A 27,804-nucleotide genomic window follows, 5' to 3' on the forward strand; every position below is an offset into this window, starting at 1 on the left:
ACAAAATAATCACTCGATGCAGCAGAATGGGGCCAAGGCCTGGAATTTCTTCTCATTTCCATAATTTTCCAATATTGTGTACCGGTACTCACTGAAGCATAAAACAATAATAAACAAATTGGCAATGCAACAAAGATGTGTGATGTCACTTGTGAACAACTCTCCACATTACTTCAGTATATATTTCACTTAAATTGCTTATTTTATCACATATATAGGTAGATCATGTGTTCTATCTATAGGAGGGCATGTTATACAGATTTTTAAAGAATACATCACAGATAAAGAGTTTGTATCACCGTAAGAAAAAGCAAAAAGGGACATTTTGAGGGTATTTTATAGTCCATCAAATGGAAAGTTGTTGACATGTGACATCACACATCCTTGTCGCAATGGGAGGATCTCCATAGCATTAGTGATTGCAATATTCAAATGCTCATAACTTTCTCATTATTTGACAAATTTTTCTCAAATTTTCTGTTCTTATTTTTTATTTTTCGACACAAGCCCACTTGTTCCAAAAGTTTCATTCCCCTTGAAAAGATTTCATACTTTATGCAATGCACTTTGAATGAACATACTCAAAACATGTCACACTGACCTGCAAACCGACAATTTCTTAATCATGATGAAAAGTCACCGCTCAATCCTAGTTCCACAAACTGTTCATCCACTCTCACAAATTCTTTATAATCAAAATGGGCTGAATAAAGAAATGATCTACAATTTTTGTTTGCACTTAATATCAAGAGCAAATGCAAGAACAGATGACAAAATCAAAGTGAATTGGAAGTTAATATGAAACTACAGCAGGATTATCTTTTATTGTTGCCCACTATTTCCCATTATTATTTTTTATTTAAAAAAATAGCTGATAAGTCCAATATGCACAATTCTGACTCAAAGCAATTAAATACATCAATCGCTCAAAATGTTTCATTGAACAAATTGTGCTATTGAGACTACATGTGATTTTTATACCCTTTCCACAATGGACACCTGATACAATATGCAACAATGTTTGTGCTCCAAAGAAAGAAGACTATACAGAGTTACCTGGATTTAATTCACTTTTTTAGCATCAAAATTACTTAGAAATTGAGCATTAAGAATTATATCAGTAATGGTAGCTCAATTGCAGGTGGTTGTGGAACTATGAAACCATGGTTGTGAAATTATGCCCCACCCCAAACTAGTCTCCCCTTCCCTCTCTCTCTATCCCTCTGTATCTTTCATTCTTTCCTTCCCTCCTGAACTCATTTCTCATCCCTATTTTATTCCAAGGGAATCAAATCAAACCATGATAATCATTTCTGAAGGAAAAAGAAATAAGAAAAAACAAAAAGTGAAAGCTTTTTCTTTAAACTTGGACCAAGAATAAGACAGTTTTGAAAAAGTCGGATCAAGAGGAATGATTCTCAGATTTGTATATTTTAGCAGACTCTGACAAGTGGTAGGGAATCATGGGCTTTTTGCAAGAACATTTTTCCAAGGGGTGTTCATTAGAATAGAACAGAATATTTGTATTACATCCTAATGAAATAGAAGTATTTTTTCAGACTTTTTAAGTAAAACTTGTGAAAAATGTATCACTTTTAGTCACATTGTGTATGGAACAAATGGAGGAATCGTCCCTAACCTCCAATGATATCATCTTTGTGGTCATTCGATAATCCCCATAGATATACCAGTTTTAGCAATTCATGTTCATCTTGTTTGATTCTGTTCAAACTTTATTTAGACTGGATTCCTCTTTGATGATGTTCCCCTCCTCCATCCTCATCATACAAACCACCATACATCACCTCCTTTCCATCAATCAACATAGGTACACACAAAAACCAATCAAATTTATAGTTTGTAGCTTGTAAATCCATAATTTATATTTTCCTTAGATTTAGCATAGTACATACAACATTATGAAAATAATGTACGATTTATAACATCTTATACAGAGAATCTTTTAGAACCATCTTGAATCAGTGGTCACATTATAGTGTATACTTGTACATCAAGTATATACACAACTACACATACGTATGTGTACAAGTAAGGCAAACTATACAATTCAAGCATTTAAAACATTGGTATTCAGGTGATCCATCCAATGCACAATTTTTCAATAATCATTAAAAAAAAATGTGATGAGATCAAATGACTCAGGAAAGAAAAAATTATCCATGAAGGCAAGAGAAAGAAAATAATGACATATTACCACATAAATATCACGGGGTATAAGGTAAATGTATTTTTGTGCTTTTGTGCCAAATACATAATTCCCTTTGGCTATGCAGGCATTACCTGGGCCTGTTGCGATAGATCAAACTAAATCTAAGACTGTTTTGTCGCCTTCCAACACAAAGGCCATTCGCGCGTCGCCTTCCCACGAAAGAGCCGTTATTTTGCAATGAACACTATGCGCTAACGGCCTTTGTGCGGGAAGGTGACATGCAGTGTGCGCTAACAGCCTTCCTGTGGAAAGGCATCAATTTGTAAATTGTATAAGAGATAGGAATTGAGATTTAGTTTAATATATCCCAACTATTTGTTAGACAGGGCAATGGGTCCGTTGTCGGTGAAGAAATAAAGTATGTATCACATCACTAAGTGCATGTTTGACATACACCTTAAAATTAAGTTAAGCACAAAAATAAGGAAAGGGTAAAGGAAAAACACATTCAGAACATTCACAAAAAGACACTTATGTGCTTCTGAATAACCTTGTTTGTAAAAATCTAACCATTAAGAGGACTCTCAATCAAACGCTTATCTTATTAAAGTGCATAGTGAAATCACAATTTGAAATGATACATATCAATGATGATTAGAGGGGTAATGTGTTTTCTATATCAAACCAAAAGTTTTACATGTGGCTGTCTGTATATATGTAAGGAGTAATCCTATTTAAACATTATAGTCGCTACACTTGCAATTTGTGAGGTATTATTTAAGTTGTTGAGAGTGTATGCACATCTCAAAGGAAGAAAGTAACAAACCTGAGTTTTATATCACAATCATGATGCACAATGTAATATCAGTATCAGTCTATTAAGCAATTCAACCTATACAAAGTATTTCTATAATACTGCCAAGAAATAATAACTATAATGTTCTTTGTGTCATCTCTAAAATATTACTTCCAAGGTGCATGATGGCTCAAATTATAAAACTAGTGGATATTTCATAAAGCTATGCTTATATGTCACGTATGGCTTTACCTTTGAAGAACAAACATTTTTTTTTTGTACAATAATTTCCCAACAAAGTAGGACCATATTTCCTGTTATGAAATCCAGATCAAATAGTGATTTAACCCTATCTAGGCCGGGGTATTTTGGGAGTTCCTATGGCCGGGGGGGGGGGCCTCCCAGGCCCCCCTAAGATCTCGGCCGTCGACCGCGCGATCGCGCCGAAAATTGGTACACGGGTTGCCTGGAGCATAACCTACAAGATTGTATAGTAATTTATTTCATGCGAATCGCTATTAAGTGATTATGCTAATTTATGCGTAATTAGTATGCAAAATCATACTTTTCCCTTTAACTCCCTAAATAAAGCTCCAAATGTACTAATTTTTGGTATAGAAACTCTTTGTGGTGTCCTTAGCAAGTGTACATGAAAAAAATTGTGATAGCAAATCTTGTTCTTATGTATTATATTGTTTTTTTGCAATTTCTGATGTATTTCTTTGTTTTTTTTACCTTTTGTTTTTCATTGTTTTTTCAATGAAATTTGTTGGGGACTCTTCTGTGATCATAAAAAGCATAAAATGAATACATTTAGACGAGAAAAACTAAAAATAATCATACATTTATGAATTTTGGTTGAAAACACAATTTGCATTGACTTTGTAGATGAAATCACGTTTTGAGCAATTTTCGGTCTGACATGCACTTACATAATGTTGCGTAATTTTGGAACCACGTACCCGGGTGACGCAAAATTGGTCTCAAAAGTTGCGCAAGACTTAAAAGTAAAATGTCAGCAAGCGGCGCGGTCAAAAAATTTAGCACGACGAAAATATCACGCGATTCGTTGAGGGGGGGCCTCGGAGGCCCCCCCCGGCCTAGATAGGGTTAAATTTGCATTGGATTAATACTTATTGTCATAATATCAATTTATACATGTTCATTTACATCAGTATACAACTGTGGTTTTGCAAACCAAATAGTTTGAAAATGCAATTAGCTATTCAATGACTTGAATTACATTGCTTTATAAAACACCCTCCCTTTACTAACAGATGATTAAGGCAATTTGATGAAGTTGTACGGACATACAAAAAATACACTTGCCTAAGAAGCTCACTCCATGAATGAGTAACCTTTTTCCTCATCAAGTTTGAAACAAATATAAATGTGACTGCTAGCAAAAGACACTCGAGGTTAACTATTGAATTATTGACCAAAAATAAACCTCTAATACAAAACCTCCGTGATAGTCAAGATAATTATGTCCAAAAAGCCCTTTGGCGAGAGCATGTTTACCATAACTCATAAGGCACATATAAAGCAAAGCAATACAATAAATTGAATGTAGAACCATTCATAGTAGACATGTCCATCTACATTTATTACCATAGAAACAAACATTTCTTCAATCATGTTACAAAGCATGACACAGGTTTATAACAAAGACATAAAATCAGGTTTGCCAATGATGCTCATTATCTTAGTATTTGGCACTTGTTCAACCTGTCACAGGGCAACCATTCTTATAACATGTAGCACCTTTTCATAAGCTCATTTCATTTGTAAGTTTTGCAGGGATTTAAATACTTGACCACAGGACTGGTGACCTTTTCTTGTGCTAAATGAAATGAAGAACATAAATTGCATTTAAATGTCTTTGACAATAATAATGTTAATCTAAATAGATCATATTTCAACTTTAGCTAATGGAAAAGCAAATTATAGAGAATCTGATCTTGCACAAGAACAGATGGCCAGACTTGTGTAAAGTCATGAAGAACTTATGAATAGCTTCATAAAGAACCACCGAACTGCACTCTGAAGACATTGGTCAAAATATACAAAAAGGTATTTACTAGGAGAGGTGATGAGTCCCCTTCCAAGTTTGTTTTAAATACACTAAAAATAGGAGCAGATTTCCAAAGTGCAAACCTACATTTAATATATACTTGTAATTGGATAGTATTCAATGTATGTGCAAACTTAAAGGACAAGTCCACCCCTACAAAAAGCTGATTTGAATAAAAAGTGAAAAATCCAACAAGCTTCACACTGAAAAATTTTGTCAAAATCAGATGTAAAATCAGAAAGTTTTGCTTAATTGAAAAAAAAACAGTTACATGCACGGATCCTAGTTGGTATGCAAATGGCAAATGAGGAGACTGATCATGTCATCCACTCACTATTCATTTTGTATTTTATTACATGAAATATGGATTATTCTATTTTCTCCTCATTGTCAAGTAAAACAACAAATAATTCCTCCCTGAACATGTAGAATTAGCAATGTTTAATACTATATGGTACAGTCAAGTTGGTCCTCATTGTCAAATCTGTAAAAAACTAAATATTGTATAATTCAAACAATAAAAAACAAAAGATACAGTGAGTGGGCGACATCATTGACTGTCTCATTTGCATGTCACTAAGTTGTGCATATCACTGTTTTGTGAAAATCAAGCAAAACTTTAGAATGTCATAACTTTCTTATTTTACATCAGATTTTGATGAAATTTTTAGCGTTAAGCAAGTTTTATTTTTCTCTATTAATTTGAATTAACATTTATTTGGGGTGGACTTGACCTTTAATGAGCCTAGATAGGTAGGGGGGGTAATCTCCTTTTGTGAAAAGTATTGTCAAATGTGTTCCTTGGTCTTCCCGTACTAGACAGGTATTGATACCTATTTGTTCTTAAAACTGTCAAGTTTAACATCACACAATTTTCCCAACTCAAAGGTGAAAAGGTTGAGATATTGAGTATTGTTCTAGCTCTCTTCATCTAAAATTGGAATGTTGTAACATATCTATATATCTGAATAGATTGGTGACATCAAATGGCTACCAGCTTCCAAGTGCATAACGTAAATCATCTTCATCATCATCATCCTCATCATCAAAGTTTGGTCCCAAGGAATCTATACAATTATTTAAAACAAACAAATTATTAGCATCAATAAAATAGTTCCAATGAACTAAACTATTCATCATCAGGCATTAAAATTGTGGTGTTAAGTACTATCCTATCAGTACTATTTTAAACCAATAACCATCAGTATAACTAGAATCCTCTCTCTTTCTACCTTCCTGTGTTTGACATGGAAGGTATACTGAATAAATCCTAAGCTCATTGTTTGCCTTTCTAATGGGTTTAATGTGTGCAGAAGTTACCACATTTCCCGCAACTTAGACTTCAAAAAGGTTTGAATATTTTGTTGGTTTCAAAGGTTAATTATGGTATGAATACAATATATCTAATATCAAAGTATACTCATACCTGAATCATTGAAGATGAAACTCCCAGGTGAATTCAATGACCCATCAGACCCAAGTAAACTCCCACTTCCTTGTGACAGAATGCTGATGTCATCATCATCATCATCGTCATCATTATTGCCATTATCATCATCGTCACCTCCACTGTTTTCACCATCAAAGTCATTGATCAAGTCATCAAGGTCATCCATACTGTCATCGTCGTCATCGGATCCATCATCATCCCCCTCCGTCTACAAAACAATATTCGAAGTTAACATATTTATGATTCAAGAACAATAATGTATCACAAAAGAGCAGGTATGTGCATTGAAAACAAGAATATTTTTACTTTTGACAAATAATGCCAGTAGATTAACAAGTGGAATGCCTCTGGCCGTCTCACCTGCATCACGCGATTCAACATAGCAGCAGTGCTGACTTTGAAAACTACTATAACTCGCACAAGATGTTCGGTGATACTTGGTTACTCTTATTACCATGTTTTATGAACTAGACCAATACATTTAAGGAGATAGGATGGTAATTAACAAATACCCTAATGTGGCCAAAATTCATTGACCTCACATGACTTTTGACCTTGATCAAGTGACCTGGAAACTTGCACAGGATATTCAGTTATACTTGATTACTCTTATGTCCAAGTTTTAAAAGTCAGATCAATAAGCTTGCAAAGTTATAATGGTAATTCAACAGATACCCCCATTATGGCCAAAGTTCATTGACCTTTGACCTTGGTCATGTGACCTAAAATGCCCACAGGATGTTCAGTGATACTTGATTACTCTTATGTCCAAGTTTTATGAACTAGACCAACATACTTTCAAAGTTATGATGGTAATTCAACAAATACCCCCAATTCAGCCAAAGTCTATTGACCCTAAATGACCTTTAACCTTGATCATGTGACCTGAAACTTGCACAGGATGTTCAGTGATACTTGATTAAACTTATGTCCAAGTTTCATGAACTAGGTCCATATATTTTCTAAGTTATGATGACATTTCAAAAACTTAACCTCAGGTTAAGTTTTCGAGGTTGATTCCTCCAACATGGTCTAAGTTCCTTGACCCTAAATGACCTTTGACCTTGATCATGTGACATGAAACTCTAATAGGATGTTCAGTAATACTTGATTAACCTTATGGCCAAGTTTCATGACCTAGGTCCATATACTTTCTAAGTTATGATGTCATTTCAAAAACTTAACCTCAGGTTAAGATTTGATGTTGAGGCCGCCATCGCCGCCGCTGTCGGAAAAGCGGCACCTATAGTCTCACTCTGCTATGCAGGTGAGACAAAAACTATGTAAAATCAATGCAAGGATACAGCAAAACCAGTCTCTACACTTTCTTGCCATATTTCTTGTATTGAAAGAAATTATAATTATGTAAAGAAGGTGCAGAGCAAGGAGGAAGAGAATGAAAAATATTGTTGTGTTGGGATCGGTAATTATAATCAAGAAGGGAAGCGTAAAGAAGAAACTTTAGAGAAAGTTATACAGTTCAAAATCACAGGGTATTTAATCATCAGTTACAGTTTACAAGTTTACAATCTGAAGTACATGAAGATTCAGATATAACATGAGACCATGAATATAACTATTTTGAAGTATAGGATTAAATTCTGAAATTCAGATAACATTTGATGGACGTCTAAGTCTTGAAGTCAGTCAGTCTTTCTCGATGAGTGTGGGTCTGGCATTATCCTCTATTTATATCATTTGTTCTGGGGGTGTAACAATTTAAGGTGGGAGTGATCTCTAAACTTGATCTGATTGGTCTACAGGTAACTGTCTATCAAACTCTCTCTGGTATAAGGAGTGTGCTGATCAAGGTTCCCACAGAAATTTGAAAACAGAATTCCATGATTTTTCCATGACTAAATTGCTGCTTTTCACGACTTGCTTTCTGACATGGTTTCCAAAATCAGACACAGCAGAGTATGATAATTAAGTATGAGAGAACTTTGCGAGACATGTAAAATGGAAAGCTGCCATAGCCATGAGGTAAATGCAATTCCATGACTTTTCACAAATTTTCCAAAATCCCTGACTTTCCAGGACCACAAATTTTTCCAGGATTTTCCATGACCGTGGGAACCGTGGGTGATGCTCTGTGCAAGTGACTTGGGCTGGACGTGTGTGTCATAGTTCTTAGAACTTTTGTTCCTTGAAGTTAGCCAACGTCACTGAGGGTTGGTCTTTATGGTCAAGGCTTGGGAGTTAAATGGTATTGGAGGTTTAGCAATTCTTTGATAACACTGGGGGAGTTTGTAAACAAGTGAAGGTGAATGACTGAAAGGATAACAGGAAGTTAAATTACATACTACACAAAAATAGTAGTGGGACAAACCCAAGAGGATAAAATAAGGAGAGGAAAGAAATTTTAAAAAGATGGAGGAGGAAAAACCGGATGTTGTAAAGAGGAGAATACAACATCATATATACAGACTAAATAAACCTTCATTTTTTCAGTCGAACCACTCATGTGGGCTTACATTATTTAAACTTAGCACAAGAAACAGCACTTCAGTGTCTAATAGTGCAAGTTTCTTTGGTGGCTTAGCTATATAACAAGTTATAATCTTACCTGCTCCTCTTCATCATCATCTTCCCCATCTGCCTTGCGAGGGCGCCCTACTTCATACATCCTACAAATGCTTTCAACATCCAGGCTATCTGCACCCCCTTGTTGCTGTACAAAATAAAATGGAATATATTAATTTACCCCCATTAATGCATGTAAGAAGGAAGACTGTGTTCAACACAATAATCAAAGTCACAGAACCTGTTCTTCAATTCAAGCCTGAAAAAAGCACTCTACAGCTTTGACAAGAAATTAATAAGGTTTTTTTAATCACTCCACAGGGTAAATGTTAAACAAAAACTAATAACTAACTGCAGATTGCAATTCAACACTAACAAATCTGGTGAAATTACAGATCCACATCATATTCAAGGAAATCAATTCTTTCTTTGGTTACATGAATACATCTCTTTGAAACCTCAAAACTTTGAAATTTGGTCAGTCTGTCATTGATATGCAGATGTCCTTCCATATAGCAATTAAAATGATATAGTGAACTTAAAGCTTTACCTATGACCTTCTTCAGGAGAAAAGATTTATTGTAGTTCCAATATCATTGTCATTTTAAATGTGATCTATAACTGAAATAGATTGGCGTTGGACTAATGATGTAATTGAAAAGTAATTACTTTCTATCATTTCTGAGTATACTCACTTCAACCAAAGCTAGATAAGTGTCTTGAGGATCAGTGGCAAGATCAAATATATTCCTCTTCACATCCATGGTCGCTACAAAAGGAAAGCAGTAAAATCATGGTTCAAAACTTTCACATTGTAATCAGTTGTAAAAAGGCAATAGACTTGCACAATTCATATTAATGGATCTAGACTGCATGGATCACTAGGTCATAGGGAGTCAAGATTCGCATGATATTATGATTTACAATATTGGCCTTATAAAGTACTTCATCATAAAATGACTGATGAAAGGGGCTCTTCATTACAATGTATGTAAAGACAATTGTGAATTGTCTATGTTGTTCACAACTAACAAACGCTTCTACAAAGAGTACCAATAAAGATATTTTCAATAGTAATGCTTATATTCTATACAACTGACTCAATTTGGTGGATTAAGAACACCATGCACCAAACTTTTGGGTCGACATAGCAGGTGCAGGCAGCACAAAGTGCTACTGCTAGTATACTAGTGTGATTGTGTGTGTTTACCATCCACTACACTACCTAGTAGCATTCTGATACTTCACAAATGAAAACCGTGCCAAAAGTCGACCAAATCGCACCGACCAGCGCAATATAATCACATGCGTGCTGTACCATACCACAGAGATTAATTTCAATGTTGACTTTTTCCAATGAGGCAATGCGAATTTCAGCCTGTCCGCTGCAATTAATAGGGGGCACACCGTAATGCGAATCCATCAAATTCCAGGTCCCGGTTTCATAAAGGCTTACAAATTATGGTAACTTTGCAATTCTTGTAACTAATGTTGTAAATCGGATCAAAAATAAGATCGAAAATCGGATCGGCAGTTAAGCTCCTAAAATCGAAATCGAATCGGCGATGTTTAAAAACAAAGGAATACATCAAAATTTTGTTCGCGGTCGCGCGCATCTTCCTGACAAAGTCACAAAGACGAATGCATTGGAATGGAAGTCGCCAACATGCGCGATCGTTTGGAACATTTAAAGGGGTTTTGAGGTGTTATTGCTTTAAAATAAACAGAGTGATTTTTATTAGAAAGATAAATGAAAGACGCATCTTCCGAGCAAAGGTGCAAAGGAAAATAAAATGAAAATATTTCTCATAGATCACAGGTTAATGAACGATCGGCGGGACATCTTTTATAAATATTTTTAAGTGATAGCGATTTAGAATTATTGGAATGATCTCTTGATCTCTTACGACGCATCATCTTAAAGTCGTAAGTGCAATTAAAATGTAGTAGAAGACGCAAGCACGCACGATGATTTGAAATATGTTATTAAAATCTTTTGGGTAGCTAGCGTTTTCAAATCAATTTATTACTATTTTGAGAAATGAACTTTTGATATCTAAGAAGAAATATAAAAGAAGCATCTCCCGACGAAGTTGCAAAGACAAATATATCACTGAGGTTAAGAAGATGTATATCCTCATAAACGATGTAAGAGAGTAACGCAATGAGCTCTGTCGATGGCATCGATAGTACGACTTTTAAAACTTCACAGCGGGGTCCGCTATCACCATGAGGTTGAAGAGAAGATGTCTAGCATCATAAAGAGGGTAAGAGAGTAGCGCAGTGAGCTCCGTCGGTAATACGACCTTTCAAAGTTCACAGCGGCGTCCGCTATCACCATGAGGTTGAAAATAGGATGTATATCATCCTAAACGATGTAAGAGAGTAGCGCAATGAGCTCCGTCATTATCACGATCTTTAAAAGTTCACGGCGGGGTCCGCTATCACTACAAGGTTGAAGAGATGTCTAGCATCATAAAGAGGGTAAGAGAGTAGCGCAGTGAGCTCCGTCGGTAATATGACCTTTCAAAGTTCACGGCGGCGTCCGCTATCACCACGAGGTTGAAAACAGAATGTATATAATCCTAAACGATGTAAGAGAGTAATGCAATGAGCTCTGTCGATAGAGGAGACTTTTAAAAGTTCACGGCGGGGTCCGCTATCACCACGAGGTTGAAGAGAAGATTTTACGATGTAAGAGAGTAGCGCAATGAGCTCCGTCATTATCACGATCTTTAAAAGTTCACGGCGGGGTCCGCTATCACCACGAGGTTGAAGAGAAAATGTCTAGCATCATAAAGAGGGTAAGAGAGTAACGCAATGAGCTCCGTCGAAAGTATGACTTTTAAAAGTTCACCGAGGCGTCCGCTATTACCACGAGGTTGAAAATAGAATGTATATCATCCTAAACGATGTAAAAGAGTAGCGCAATGAGCTCCGTCATTATCACGATCTTTAAAAGTTCACGGCGGCGTCCGCTATCACCACGAGGTTGAAGAGAAGATGTCTAGCATCATAAAGAGGGTAAGAGAGTAGCGCAGTGAGCTCCGTCGGTAATACGACCTTTCAAAGTTCACGGCGGCGTCCGCTATCACCACGATGTTGAAAATAGAATGTATATCATTCTAAACGATGTAAGAGAGTAACGCAATGAGCTCCGTCTATAGTACGACTTTTAAAAGTTCACGGCGGGGTCCGCTACCACCACGAGGTTGAAGAGAAGATGTCTAGCATCGTAAACGATGTGAGAGAGTAGCGCAGTGATCTCCGTCAGTAATACGACCTTAAAAAATTTCACGGCGGCATCCGCTATCACCATGAGTTGGAAGAGAAGGTATCTATCCTCTTAAACATCGTCAGAGATAATACCGCGTCTTTCTCCCTGAATAATGAGACCTCTAAATAGCTAGCACCTCAAAAACAATCTTGAAATATGTTCTGAACGATCACGCACTGTAACTAGATCTACGCCGATTTTTTATTTTCGATTTTTTCCTTCAAGGGGCATGATTGAAGATCGGCAAGTGATCGCCGATTGTGGTGAAATCGAATGGAATCGGTTGCCGATTGCAAAATCGGTTACAAGCTTACTTGTAACCATCATAGAAGGCTATATTTTGATTGGATGTTGAGCCCTTTAACCATCGTTGTTACAATAAAAAATAACTTTCCATCGATAAGACTTACAGTGACAATCACTTCTCAGTACTTGTAATTGCTATCCACTTGACTCCTCAAAGTCCTCATGAACAGGATAGTCTATCATACTTATTAGCATATTGAACATGCTAGGATACGATATTACTTACAACAAGCAATAATAGCTTTCAAAATCTCCTGTACTACACAATCAGCATCTCATTTCAGGGAAGTAATCATGATCAATTAATAACAAGGCAAAAGCAATTTTGTGTCTCGCCCACTTATGAAAATAACCAGAAATATCCCGATTTGTGAGGGCACGCAAGAGAATTATATCGAAACTTAATTGTGAAATGACTGGGATGGAATAACACTTGTCATAAGAGCCTTGCACAAAAACTTTAATGTTGACCTGAAAGTGACCTTTGACCTTACCATGTGACCTCCGACTGCAGCGTAACATGCAGGTCGCCTAAGTACATCTACCATCCACTTTTTGTTGAAAAGTAACTTACGGTTGCAGAGTTAGGTGTCATAAGAGAGTCTTGCATGTAAACTTTAATGTTGACCTGAAATGACCTTTGACCTTATCATGTGACCTCCAACTGCAGCATAACATGCAGGTCCCCCAAGTCCATCTACCATTCACGTTTTGGTTGAAAAGCGACTTACGGTTGCGGAGTTAGGTGTCATAAGAGAGTCTTGCATGTAAACTTTAACGTTGACCTGAAAATGACCTTTGACCTTACCATGTGACCTCCGACTGCAGCATAAGATGCAGGTCCCCCAAGTCCATCTACCACCCAAGTTTGGTTGAAAAGCGACTTACGGTTGCGGAGTAAGGTGTCATAAGAGAGTCTTGCATGTAAACTTTAAAGTTAGGTGGAGCTAGGTGTCATCGCAGGTTTGTGACGGACGGACGACATTTGCAGTCAGTCGGCAAGCCCCTGAGTTAATGAGCAAATGGGCAAGATTTATCCAAGTCCTCTCGTGGCTGAATTCATGTTCCTGCAAAATCTCGTGAATTGTGAGACTTTCTTTCTCAAAGAATTCAACCACTTTCTCCTTGAGTAAAATTGATTATTTTTGTACCATGGGGAAGAGTAGATGTTACTTTTATATATTGGTCATTTCTTTTGAATGAAATATTTTGATCAATAAATTAATTTTTCACATGAAAAGATGCATCAAACAGAATTTTCTTCCTCTGTTTTCACTTGCAAATTGTGCAACATTTTGTGTTTTAGGCACCAATATTATTTATATCATCAAAAAGCTCAAACTCTAAACTTTCTTACAATGTTACTCTTGATATGAGGCATCTTTTAGATGGGTCAGCAGCCAGCTTTTTCCATCAAGATGCAAGATGAGATTTCTAAAATTTCTGAGTCACATAAAATCCAGAGTTCTGATTGGCTGAATAATGTTTTCACAACAACAGGCACGGGCAATTTGAAGAGATTACCACATGGTGAGTGTGACCTTGCAGAGGCCCAGTGTGGGGAACATTGGAATTTGCGTGGGTATGTGGTCTCTATGACCAATCAGAGCGTATTCTTGTTTTTGAGCTGCTAAATGTACTTGGCCTATGAAAAGCTGGCTGCTGACCCATCTAAAATACATCTTCTTATAAAAATTATATCATATTAAAGCTTAGATCTTCAGCTTTATCATGATCTAAAAATCATTTGTGCTCAAACAGAAATCAAGTGAGAAAACAACAACTTTTGTTGCATGAAAAAAGTTATTTTGTTTCATGTTTTATATCAGAAGTTTTCCCTATATCACAACATTCTTTTAAAAGTCCAAACACATGACCTAAAATAATGATTCTTCTTCTTTACAAAGATACCAAAAACATTAAATTTGGTCAATATTTAGAGCAGCAATGGCCGAATAAAAAGAGGTGTTTTGGTTCGCACCAAGCTCATTAACAATGCAAAAACCCTCTATTCATGAATATCACTTGGATAAAAGAAGCCACTTTTTCAGGGCTTGCCGACTGACTGTTTGGATCCCTAAGTCTCGCCTTCACCTCTGGTGGGCGAGACAAAAAGTAACAGTTTATTTATTTATAATCGACACTAAATATAAGTTCTCAGACATAACTGACAACATTCTGCTTTAATATATCAAAGTGTAAAAATTTCATAGGGAACTTCAATCCAAATGAATGTAAAGATTAAAGTACCTATAGGTTTGTAATCTGTAGCATCAAATGTTCTTATAGATGATCCAAATGGACTCTTCATCCTTTCCTCAACTAGCTCATCATCACTATCAGATTGAAAGATAACTGATGGGTAAAAAACAATAACAAAAATATGTTAACAAGAACTGAATCACATTTTCTCTATCATGACAATTTTGATTGATCTAGTCTCTGATCTGTTTGTATTCTTTGTTTTTTTAAATGCCAAATAAAAGAGTAAAAATAATAATAATGCAACAAATATTTATACACATATCCATGTAAATACATATAAATATTCCCAACCATCCTAAGAATGTTGAAAATTCATAAGATTTCCCATAGGAGTTAGAATATTTATTTCTCATGATAATTGGGGATAAGTGTTTAAAATACTGTGTCATGAAAATTACAATTCAGGATTTTCATTCCATTTTTTTTTTTGAAGGGGGTGTATGTATATGATGAATTGATAAAATTGAAGTTATATTTTACATGATATTTCACCAAGAAAGTCTTATAAAACAAGCATTACAACAATCAACTATCACACAAACAAACTGCAAATCAAGTATAATTAAAAGAAAGTGGTAATATGACAGTATTTGAGAATTATATGCAAGCAATTCATTATCTGTAATAGATGTAGATAAATAATATATTTCCATGTAGCAACATTTTACTTTCAATTTGTCAATTCACTAATGGGGCAAGTACCATTAAATGTGTTTTGACACACATTGATTTGTTGAGACATTATCATTCATAACTCACCTCCATAGATGACAGTGCCAAGGCTGTTAAAAACTATACGACATTGATCTAGAGCAGGTACTGTATGCAACAAATGGAAGGTCCGTATGTCCCACTGCCAGTTATGATGGTTAAGGGAAACATTAAACCTTGATAATAAAATGCATCAGCATGCTAGCGTTTTTGTTTATATGTTGTTATTTATTGGGGGAGGAAGGGGTGGTAATTTATCTAAAGTAAAGTTACTTTGACTGGTAACAGCAAGATCATATCAGCAGCAATATAATAGCATTTATGTATATCCCTCTGTCATTGCAGAATATAAACAAACATAACTCCAAACATTGAATGCAACTTGATTTTCAAGTAATCAAAAGCAAACATTTGAAACGAGCATTTGATTTCTCTATTTTTTCTGCTATTAAATGCACTTCTCTGTGCAAAGGAACATAAAAGTTTTTTCCTTAACAAGTTGTCATCACCCTAGCAGTAATTTGTTACTACATGTATGCTACCCTCAAATATAATATCCTCCAAAGTCTATGGCCAGGGTAGAGTTCTTCAAAGGATACAATCTCTGAGTTGATGATGACTTCTAAACCTGATGGATGAAAGAGCCCGCCAATCTTGTTCTGGAACTGATCAAACTTATAGACATGTTTGGCAGACCTGACGTCCCATAACACACCATCATTAAGTACAAGCTCGTCTGTGGGGTCAAAGGTCGCACAGTTGTTGGTGTAGTTGTTGCTCAGCTGGCCATCTTGTAAGGTGAGGACCAGCTTGCCAGTAGCCACATCATAAATCTAGCAATTTAAATGAAAAGTGACCTTGTAAAGAAATTTTTAGCAATGACAATGTATTCACAGATGTGACGATCTATGATGATGGACTCCTGAAATATGCAAATCTACAAGTTTTTTTTTTCAAAATAACATTATACATCTTAGGAATGTGCATACGTAGCAATAATTTCTTTTAAATTATCAAATATCAAGCTTATAAGTTTGCTAAGCTGAACAACAATGTGCAAATGAAAGTACTGTACTGATGAAGCAGTCAAATGGCAAAATAGAATTCTTCCCACTTAGTTTTCTTACATGAGCAGTGTCATCTTTAGTACCAATGATACGATCTTGTGAAGCTTTGCTGAATTCTACATGGACATCATCGTTAAAAGAAAACCTGAAAGTCAATACAAAATAAACAATAGTGACATTACAAAAATCCCTTTTTTTTTGCATTTCACTTGTCCACAAATAATTTTTATTACTTTTTATCATATAAAATGACTGAAAACAAATACAACATATACACAAAATTCATTATCTCAAAAACAGGATTTCTGAAGAATACACTAGCTTTAAAGGTAAATGCTAGTTTTGGTAACGATATCAAAACGAGTTCGTACAGAATCCAATGAAATGACTACCAAAGTGTCTGTTTGTATAAATAAAACGCATGTGCCAAATGATTCTGGAAGAAATTGCGTAATTGCTGAGAAATCAGCAAATAAGCACAGGATTCCGGTAGAGCGTCGGGCCCGACGCCCTAAGCAATAATTATACATTGTCCCACGTACGCTTATCTGTGTTGGGGATCTTCGGTGTGAACATTTTTCAGCGTAGATTTCAAGATTTCACAATGTTCAGTTAATTTAACTGTACCAGATCTAGATCCTCGATGATATACTGACAATTAAGCCTTGTTCTACAGACTTTCTCATGAAATCAGTGTTTACTGCAACTACTGGAATTTCTCTTTAAGTGAAATTTGATATAAAGACTTAATCAATTCATATAAATTCAAGTTGAAATTAATCTCATCTCATACATGCAAAGCTTAATCTGATGGTTGAAATTATTTTTGCCATGATATACCAATGCTCCTGAAATAATAACAAGATAATCTTCTTAGTCAAAGGTATTGTGATTAAACTTCTAACATGTGAATGTACCTGTGGTGGCCCTAAAGATATTGTTTTACTGAGTTTTCACTGTCTTGAAATTTCATTTATCACTGTGTACATAATGGCAATGTTATACACGATTCCCTTGTTTTAAGTATCATTGTATAGCAAAATAATACATGTAACTGTGATGCATGATCTTATGAATACCATACCATTTCAGAGACCCAAGTGAATCTGAAATATATTACAGGTAAACTTACTTCCTATCAAATGATGGCTCTGTTCCCCAAAGAGCAGACATAGGATGACTCCATGTACTAGATGTAAGGACCAGACGGCCATCCTACAATGAATAGAAAAATACACATCCTAATTTTGAAAATTTTCACTGAAAAATATGTCCATGTATAGGCCTCTAATTAAATGAAGATTTCCCAGATTCATGTTGAAATAGAAGTTTCACTTTCTCTGACTACTAGGTCCCTCTTTAATATGAATCGTAATCTGTTATTTGTTTACAGCAACATTATAATTGAAACATTAAACTTTAAAGAAAGTAAGAGCAATCTGCTTTTTCACTTATGTCATTAGTAGAGAAGATTGTATCTGCACTGTTAAAACACAAACATCACTAAATATTCAGGATCAAAATACAATTAAATACTTACTCTTGAAGGTTCCACTAATCTGATTGGAGAATCATGACAAACATAGGATGTCTCTTCCTGTTAACAACAAAAATATTGTTATTAATTCTACTGATTAAAATCTGGATAAAAGAAAATTTGTGTTGAAACGTCATTTGCTATTGAAAAAGGAAGGCTATGCATTCCTAGGTGTGAGGATGATGATTATGACTTTTGCGAAATACAAATAATTGGAATTCACAAGCTACATTATACACAATCAGAAAGTAATCTTATCTGTCATATACCCATAAGACATAGAAGTGAAAGGACAATCAAAAACTTGAATTGTTAATATAGTTTGTGTAATCTTAAAGAATTCAATAATTTAACTTAATGTTCTTTATTGCACTGAAATCTTTCATTAGGAAATAGTAAGTACACATATCCAGAAAACAAGAAATCATAGTTTTCAGCCAAATAGAACTGTAACAAATCATCAAAATTCATGAACATTTAGCTCGGGTAAACTACCATGTTCATGACAGACCCAAAAGTATTTTAACTTGTACAAAATCATATCACAAAAGCAAGATTGGATGAATATTACTACAGATTGAGGGGCAAGATTGAATTTTGAGGAAACAATGTCTGAGCAAACAGACACAATCTCCTTGTGCTGTAAAGATAATTTCAGCCCCTTGTGTGCAGGACATTATATTGCAACTACTTACATTTCCTGAGTTTAAGTTATATGTCTTGAGTTCTCCTGCATAATTCCCAAGCCATAAGAACTGATCTTTGGGCTGTATAAGAACAAGAAATCATAATAATGAATCATTAACTGTATGCAAATTGTACCAAGATTCCCTTACAAACCATCTAGATAGTATTGGTTATTAATATATAAAAAAAAACTAATAATGCTTCATGCACTTACATATTCAAATGTCCTGATTTTCTATGACATTCTAAAGCAGAAAAATATGAATCTTCATGACTCATTGACAGCATGATATATGACAGTTGTATAACAATGCTAAAACATCTGAGTACTAGGCATGCAGAAATGACCTGGGAGATAACTTGCTATCTGTACTCAATCGCTTATTGAATAGTTTTCCAGGACTTTCTAGACTTTATTTGGGATAAATTCTCTGACCTTCAAGTAATTACTGACCCTCAGAAACATTGATGTAAAAACTCCATTATGTTATTTAACAAATTTATTGAATTGAGGACATGAGTCTTATTAATAAAAATTATTCAATTTCTGAACTGGATAATTATTTCCAAGTAAACCATTAAAATCCTATATGGGGTGGGGTGAGGGTGGTGACTTTAACTTTTTCCCTTCATTTTTTTTTATAGATGATTTCATTACCCCATTGTATTTACTTACATGTAAGTGTTTGCTGAAAGCACAACAAGTAAACCAGCTATCATCTTCTGTATCACGGAATGTCTGCATTGGATGAAACCTACAAGAAACAAAAAAATATTGAAAAAAAAACACAAAGGTGGTCTTTCAATCTTTGGTCTAAAACCGTGGTTTATGCAGACTTCATGCTTTCTTTACTCTTAATTTAACAAATATATTGAGGCATAGTCTAATAACAAAAAATGCATGTTTTGGCCACATGGAATTCTAAATTCATGTTTGTTACTGAAGTTGCAATGGTAAAGAGCCCACTGATAAGATTATTCATACAAGTGGTTTGCTCTTTAATGATGTAACACCAGTAACAATCCTGTACTTACAAGCCCTGTGATATTAATGTGCACAGGCCTGTGAGTGGGGTTTCAAAAAATAGCGGAAAAATCTGAAAATTTACCTTACTATTTACTATCGCCAAGCCGCTGCATTTGCCCATCACGATTCACGGTGTATTCTAGACCAAAAGCTTCAGTCTCTGTATTTTGGTTGTTCCACTGAACTGCGTTGGCTCACTCACCAATACATAGACTGAAGAGCTTGGAGGCCCGTACGTACAGACAACGTATTTTAGCAGTAACGTTAGATCTAACAGTGGAAACCCGATTTTCCGATCGTTTTTTTGTACATAAAATGTCACATTATGAAAAAGAAATCACATCCATATTTACGAAAAAATGTTCAAAATTCAGGAATATCGTACCTTAGACCGCAGTTACCGCTAATTCCTTTGAAATAATGATTGAAACATCGTCATCTTCGATCCTTCCGTTGGTCAACGTAAGTTGCCATCTTGGATGACGTCATCATCCTTACAGACGTATTTACCAGTCGCAAAATATCGCGATTTGAGCCGCTGCTTTGCGCTTGTATGCCAACAACGGCAAAGGTGCACGGTGTGATCACAGCAGTTTCATAGAGTTACTAAAAATTCGAAACTTCGCGAAGGCAAAGTACAAGGCCCCGTAATTCACAACACACACATTCTGCTCGCATCCATTTACCTAGACTTGTTTTCCAGCCGTTTTGGATAAAATAGCGGAATTTTTACTAAGAAAAAACGGAAATGGAACACAGGAAAAAGCGGAAATTGAAATCGGTCTTAAAAATGAAAATAGCGGATTTCCGCTAAATAGCGGAGATTTCACAGGCCTGTGTGCATTTATTTATTCATATCTTTCTGAACATATGCTCTTAATTAAGCATAATTAATGCATGATATCTGGGTAAATCATTGTTTCAGATCACAGACTCAAAACCACCTTCATGAAGTCAGACCACAAAGTCAATTAATAGAAATAATAAAACAGATCAGTTTCACAGTAACAAAAAAAAAGAGTGCAATATTGAAATAATTTCCTTCAATAATCAATGTTTTACACTTACCTGCTATAGACAAAATGTCTTGAACATCTAGCACCATCCCTTCCCCCATGAGCTGGATAGATCTGGTCAAATATCAAATAATGCAACAATTTTATTTGAGGTAAATATTTGATGATAACTTTCAAGGAATAAGAATTAGAAGTAAATTGAGAGAAAAGGGAGTGGCAAGTGAAAACTTACAAAATACATCTCAATTAGTCAATATTTGTTTGACTGATCCAGCCTTTATTTAATTATCATGGATTTTTAAAGCTCGTTTGACACTTGTACGCATTGTGGTTCCTGCATAGTTTGCATGTGGGCATGCACTTATGCAGGCCAATGCGCGAAGTATGCATGCCAGCTTGCAGATAGGCGAATTGCAGTGCATGAAATGTGTGCCAAAATTTTCATCATGTTGAAAACCTAGTCGTGCCCCTGCGCACCACTGCGTGGCATCGAAATAGAAATTTTGTGGCGCAAAAAATAGTAGGCACACCCCCCGTGGTAATGGCACACAGTTCATGACAGGGTCGCACATACTTTGCGCATAGGCTAAGCATATTTCACGCAAAGTTTGCGAATGATATGCGCAAAATTGTGAGTGCAGACCATGTGATCAGTGCAAGTGGTCCTAATCAACGAACGTAGTGGGTGTCAACACCAGAACGTTGGAATATTTATATTTGTGCTAGATACGTCACAGAACAAGGTGTCAAAAATATTTGCTGAAAGCACATCGGGACAGTGCGTGAACACTGCGTGAAATATGCGCAATCAATGCGGAAACATATTGCAACTATGTCATGAACGTGTCAGAACAATGCGTGAACTGATACAGCCATGTCGTGCCATAAAGTGTCCCGCACTGGCATGCATCAATGCAAGGAAATGTGGACACCACAATGTGTGCAAGTATCAACCGGGCATTACAATAAAAATGTTCCCTAAGTTTGACCCCACACTCTATTGTATCTGGCATTATCATTCATTTTTCATATCAGGTGAAACTTCAGCTTAAATACGGGAAGAGTGTGACATATCTTACAATCGCAATTTACAGACCGAAGAACATGGTAATTTCAATTGGCAAATGCTTTCAATGAACACTAATATATCAATCTGCTAGTTATATAACAAAAAACATGAAATATAAGAAAGTACAAGAGATAAAGTCATAATATGTTCTCCAGAGTGTATTATTTCATTATCAATAGACAGTAATATATATGTATTGATCAATACTTATTGCCTAGGGGTGTTGCTAGAAACATGCAATATATTGCAAATACAATTTCAAGTCTCGGAATTTTATAAAAATTTGCAATCAATTAAGACGACTTACCAATCTCCTGAATAATCTAGAGGTAGCATTGATTGGTGCATTCTGTCTAAACTTAGGCTCAGGACACTGGTGAGGTCTGTCAGAAATATAATACATATTAATCCACCTTATTATCAACATCCAGTTTATATGATACTATGAAGTAGGTAAACAAAACACATGAAACATCCAAATGAAAGATTTCTGGCAGTTTGGTACAGATTCCTATTACATAGAATAATCCATGCAGTCTGCAAAATGTACTTCATTTTGCATGCGGGAAAAGATTTGAAATTGAAATAATTCACATCAAAATATACAATGTAATACTAAATCCTGAGTCAAACTACATAATAATATCAAACCTTGACAAATCTAAAAACTGCTGTTAACTCTCCTTTTTAAACAAAGAGTCAAACAAAAGAGATATCTCATTTTTCTTTATAGAGATATGATAAGGTTTATGACAGCACTTAAGATTTTTTTCAATGAAAAGGAATAGATATAAATTTTAAAAGCTAGTAAAGAGACTTGATTAAGAACAATAACTTACTCAAGGAGTGAGAAAGAAGGACAGGCAACAACAGGATTACTACAGTGTGCATGTTGTTCTCTGAGGTACTGTGATACAATAAGATCAAGGCTTGGTGGTGACTTGCATGGTCGTGATGATGCAATATTCCCTAATGATGTGGCTCGTTTGGATTGGCCGAGAGGTGTCAGGTGACCGTGACTTGACTTTTCTCTGATGACTCTCCTTCTGGGTGCATTCTACACAGTAATAGATATGTATCGTCATTACAAATTCATTCTATAGTAAATCATTATTCAATTTCAGACTTTCTTTGGCTATCAGACATGTATATCAATGAAATAATATGATATCATATAATGATCATTTTCTTGAATATTTTGGTGACATGCATACTAGAATACACTTAGGAAACACACAGCTAATACACACATTTTTCCACAGTGACATTCATGTAAATTTCATATACAAACTGATAAACCATTCTTTTTTTCTAAATCAACATAATCTTACAGAAAATATATGGAGAGTTTTGTCATGTTATGGTATGTGCGATCAACAAGATTTTCTATTGGGAGTCGTAAGTAAAAAATATAATAAAAATCAACAATAAATACATATTTGCCATCCACAATGGTCTTAAATGAAAAAAAAAAAAAACATCTTACCTTCTTTATATTCCTTACTCATGATAGACACTATTAAAGCAAATATGACACAAAGTTGTCAAAAAAGAAAACTTAATTTCCATTCCCCAAATTATGCATGATTAGGCATGCCAGTATCAGTCATAGATCTGTAACCACACAAAATATTCCTTCTAATTCTATACTTACCCTTGAACTTGCAGGTGAGGCCCTAGAGTCTGGACCAAAGGCTATCCTAGGAGGAGGTAAGGATGTGGTGTTGAGAGAAACCCCTGAGGTTGAAGGTTGGTTGAGTGAATCAACTTGGCTTGATGATACTGCTGCTGAGCCTACTGAAGGTGAACTATGTGCAAGGTGTGTGGTTCTTGATAGCCGAGACTGTAACATAACAACACAAGTTATTTCTTTATTCTCTCCATTATCAAGTCTGGTTCATTTCCAAAAATCATCGAACCATGATTTCTACACCCTTTTCATTTGCTCTCTAACATTCCTTTCAGTAGAACCTTACTCCTTCTTTCACTATGTGATCTTATCACATGGGGTTGGATCCAGAGCAGATAAAGTGAATGAACCAGGGAAACAGCAGACTTATGATTATAATAGGACAAGATAAACAAAACTGTTGCTGTGGTAGGACTTGCTAGACAATAAACTTACCGTGGTAGGAGTTAATTGTAGTGATGGCATAGAAGAGGATGAAGTATGATTAGCTAATCGAAGACCAGCTTCCCGCTCCAGAACTTTGGCTGTCTCTCCCAAACCTGACATACAAAATGGAAGAGAATTTCGTCATTTTTCAATAACTCAGTATTTTTTTTTTTTTTTTGCAAACTCAGCAAACAGGCCCTGGCTCAAACAGGCTCATAATAAACTGGAAATCTCATGAAACCATAACAAAAGTTCATGTTATTTCTTTCTATAATAGAAAAGAGGTGAAAAATGATCCTCTCCCTCCCCACACATCACTCACCTCTACCAAAAGAAAATTAGCCAAACAAAGACCAGCTCTCAACTCAAGGTCCTTAAGCTCTCTCTCTCAAACCGGGCAGAGAAGTGAACATGGCAACATGGATAGAGAGAGAGATACTAAGATAAGACAAGATGGAATATAGAGGACATAGAAAATTCTTCCAACAGTCTACAACTAATATTCAAAGCCACTCTTTCCTAAACTAAACTTAACAAAAATCTCCCAGATGACCCAAACTATTCTAAAAGATCTTACCTTGTCCTCTGAGATGATTATGAATAAGCTGTAGTAATTCCTTGTTGTCATATCTGATCCTTGTTTGTGCTACAATATTAGCTTTGTGGATCTTGGAGAGGGTAGCATCGGCTCCAAGGGACATTGCTTTCCCAGTCACTCTTTCTGTAAGGGTAAATATATTCAAGAGAAGCTGCTGCAATTCATTCAGTTTCAGAACAAAATACTATGATATTTACTCATAATTTATTTATATCAGAAATATGCTTTTTATTGAAAATCTTGGTAGAATATATTCCATATGACATTTCTTTCCAAGTCACTAAAAAGGGGTGGGAACCCCCAGACAAGAATGAAACCAACAAGCTTTTTTTTTGTGTGTGTGTTTTTCAAGGTGAAGATTTCAGATTTAATTGAATTTTGACACTTTATGGAGTCAAAAATAAGAAATTTTGAAAGAAAAAAATCCTGAAATTGACAAAATTTGTCTTTGCATTTAGTAGAGCTAAACAAGTGAAAAAATAAGTAAAATGGTATGATACACTCTGAAGCCTCAACTGTCATACTCTCCATCTAAGATGAGTTTAGTTCACTTACCAATCAACTCTGAAGCATATTTGCAGAATTTGAGGTGTTCTGTTCTTTTATCTTGTAGTACAGGTTCTCTCATAAGAGCTGATGTGAAATGAATGTCAAGATCAAGATTCATAAACATGAAATATGTAATGACTTTATAATTTTCAACAGAAACTATAATTTAAATGAAATACATACCCATCCTTCATCATTCATAAATTTCCTGGAAAAATTTGCAGTATATCATTGTGTAAACACACTTTTATTTCTCTTATTTCTATCCTATGATATCATATTTGTATCTTAAAATTGGCCCTAACTTTAATATAAAAGTAATTAAAAACAAACAGCAAAGTCTGAGGACAGATGCTCTTAGCTTGCCAAAAGCAATGATTTAAGTCTTGAATAGTAGGTTCTTGATCCATATTCCATGATCATGAGTAAATTAAAAACACAAAATTAGTACAGTATTTCCTGACAACTTTCTGAATAGTGAATTAATTTCTAAAAAAGCACAAATATTTACTTTGCAATCCACTCCTTGAGAAGATAGATAGCTTGCTGATAATCTGCCTCACGACCTCTGACCTTGCAAGACCACACAGAGCCTTGCAGGACATAGCTCTGATACTGTCTGCTTCAGTGATTGGGGTTTTTACCATCAGTAGGTTCAGTAGAGTCTGCAGGATAGATAGATGGATGAATAACAGATGGATTTATTGAGGAATAAAAAAATGGGTGGATGGATGAATGGTAGGATGGACAAATAGACAGAAAGATAGAAGGGGTAAAATAGAATGAGACAGGCAGAGGTATAGAAAAAGGGAGATAGAGAAAGAGAGGGAGAGAAAGGGCAAAGGATATGAAATGTGTGATAAAAACTTAAGATACATTCCTTACAGATTGCAGACATGATGAGAAACAAATGGAACGCCTCTTGCAATCTCCCCTGCAGTACACAATTCAATATAGCTGCAGTGACAACTTTGAAAACAACTAAGATGAAAAATTATTCACAAAAAACGTCCATTCATATGATAATGAAATACTATGTTCATTGACCCTAAATGATCTTTGACCTTGATCATGTTACCTGAAACTCTTGCAAAATGATCAGTGATACTTGATTACTGTTGTCCCCAAGTTTCATGTAATAGATCCATTTACTTTGAAAGCTATAACATTTCAAAAATTTAACCTCAAGTGGTTAAGATTTCAATGTTGATAAGTTCATTGACCCTACATGACCTTTGACCTGAAACTAGTGCAAGACCACTGGTGATACTTGATTACCCTAATGTCCAACTTTCATGAACTAGATCCATAAACTTTCAAAGTTATGACATAAAAAAAAAAAACATGGTCAAATTTTTATGATCCTAAATTTACCTCAGTCATATGACCTGAAACTAATGCAAGATGATCAGTGATACTTGATTAATCTTGTGTCCAATTTTCATGAACTAGGTCCATAAACTTTTTAAGTTATGATGAAATTTCAAAAACTTTGCTTTGGTTAAGATGTCAATATTAGTGGCAGCGTCAGAAAAGCTCTGCTATTCAAGCGTGACAAAACAATTGGCCTACTTCTGCTACTAAATATACGTTACACTTTCCAAAAAGAAACAAGTACACAGACAAAGATGTGTATCTCTTTCTAGACCAACCATAAACTGATACATTTTGGTAAAATTTCAGTATCAAAATATTTGGTTTTGAGGAATTTCTTTGAATGACAAAGGGATTTAGCATTATGGATATGTGGTAGTAATTTATTCCATTGGATTGGATAAATATAGTTCTATGAAGTCGGTAATTCTTTTGGTCTTTCTTTCAAATCTTACCTTTATACCATTGTTAGTACGTACTGTCTCCCACATCTTCTCAATCATATCTGTTGAACTCCTGATTGATGTACGGTTCTTCTTGCTACTGTTGCTCATGAAACGACCCATACTGCCTCCAAGCTATATCAAAGAAAGTGACAACAATACAATTATATTTCATTGTCTGGGATGGATAGATCACAAAAGGAACAAGTAAGATTGTAATACTGACAACTGCTACATAGCAAATAAGTCCTGTGAAAAGGACTGATATCTTTTTATCTCTCTTTGTATTGAGCCCTTAAAACAGGGCAGAAATTTCTGAATGCTGATAGTTAGTTCCAGTTTATCCTGTGATTTAACACAGACTGGCATTCATTCAAATTTCGGTATCCCCTACGTCACAAAAGCTATCCCTCTTGGGTGCGTTTCATGGAAGAAGCTGTCAGAAAGTTTATCAATCTAAGTATGATGTATAGCGATTGCTTCTCAACAAATCAAAATCAAGGAAAGTTATCTGACAAAAATATTGATGAAATGCGCTCCTGATTTGTCCATGCACTCCTACAATTTATATGCATAACTTTTGAACAGCCAGCAAACAATTATTTATTTTCATAAATGAAGTGAGATATAACTTACTCTACTTGATGGTCCACAAACACAGTTACTAATGACTTGCAATGCTGCTTTCTGTACATCAGGATCAGAGAGTACCTCTCCTTCAGCAACTCCATTCACAATACTGAAAAGAC

At 35.3% G+C, this 27,804-nt stretch overlaps 1 protein-coding gene across 1 annotated transcript in view; it reads right to left on the reverse strand.

Moving 5' to 3' along the window:
• Positions 1-5,706: 5,706 nt before the first annotated feature.
• Positions 5,707-27,804, reverse strand: part of LOC121410524 (DDB1- and CUL4-associated factor 1-like) — a 46,764-nt gene continuing 24,666 nt past the window's right edge. The window contains exons 13-34 of the mRNA XM_041602673.1: positions 27,692-27,794; positions 27,068-27,190; positions 25,750-25,903; positions 25,245-25,322; positions 24,669-24,812; positions 24,101-24,204; positions 23,630-23,818; positions 22,815-23,032; positions 22,283-22,358; positions 20,959-21,020; positions 19,540-19,618; positions 18,872-18,943; positions 18,180-18,236; positions 17,772-17,854; positions 16,700-16,784; positions 16,172-16,405; positions 15,621-15,714; positions 14,847-14,951; positions 9,709-9,782; positions 9,057-9,161; positions 6,467-6,698; positions 5,707-6,107 (exon numbers count right to left, since the gene is read on the reverse strand). Coding sequence (XP_041458607.1) covers positions 6,031-6,107; positions 6,467-6,698; positions 9,057-9,161; positions 9,709-9,782; positions 14,847-14,951; positions 15,621-15,714; positions 16,172-16,405; positions 16,700-16,784; positions 17,772-17,854; positions 18,180-18,236; positions 18,872-18,943; positions 19,540-19,618; positions 20,959-21,020; positions 22,283-22,358; positions 22,815-23,032; positions 23,630-23,818; positions 24,101-24,204; positions 24,669-24,812; positions 25,245-25,322; positions 25,750-25,903; positions 27,068-27,190; positions 27,692-27,794 — 2,548 coding nt within the window. The 3' untranslated portion in view covers positions 5,707-6,030. The remainder of the gene's footprint in view (positions 6,108-6,466; positions 6,699-9,056; positions 9,162-9,708; positions 9,783-14,846; positions 14,952-15,620; positions 15,715-16,171; positions 16,406-16,699; positions 16,785-17,771; positions 17,855-18,179; positions 18,237-18,871; positions 18,944-19,539; positions 19,619-20,958; positions 21,021-22,282; positions 22,359-22,814; positions 23,033-23,629; positions 23,819-24,100; positions 24,205-24,668; positions 24,813-25,244; positions 25,323-25,749; positions 25,904-27,067; positions 27,191-27,691; positions 27,795-27,804) is intronic.

The sequence above is a fragment of the Lytechinus variegatus genome, chromosome 3 (genome assembly GCF_018143015.1).
Source record: "Lytechinus variegatus isolate NC3 chromosome 3, Lvar_3.0, whole genome shotgun sequence".
NCBI lineage: Eukaryota > Metazoa > Echinodermata > Echinoidea > Temnopleuroida > Toxopneustidae > Lytechinus > Lytechinus variegatus.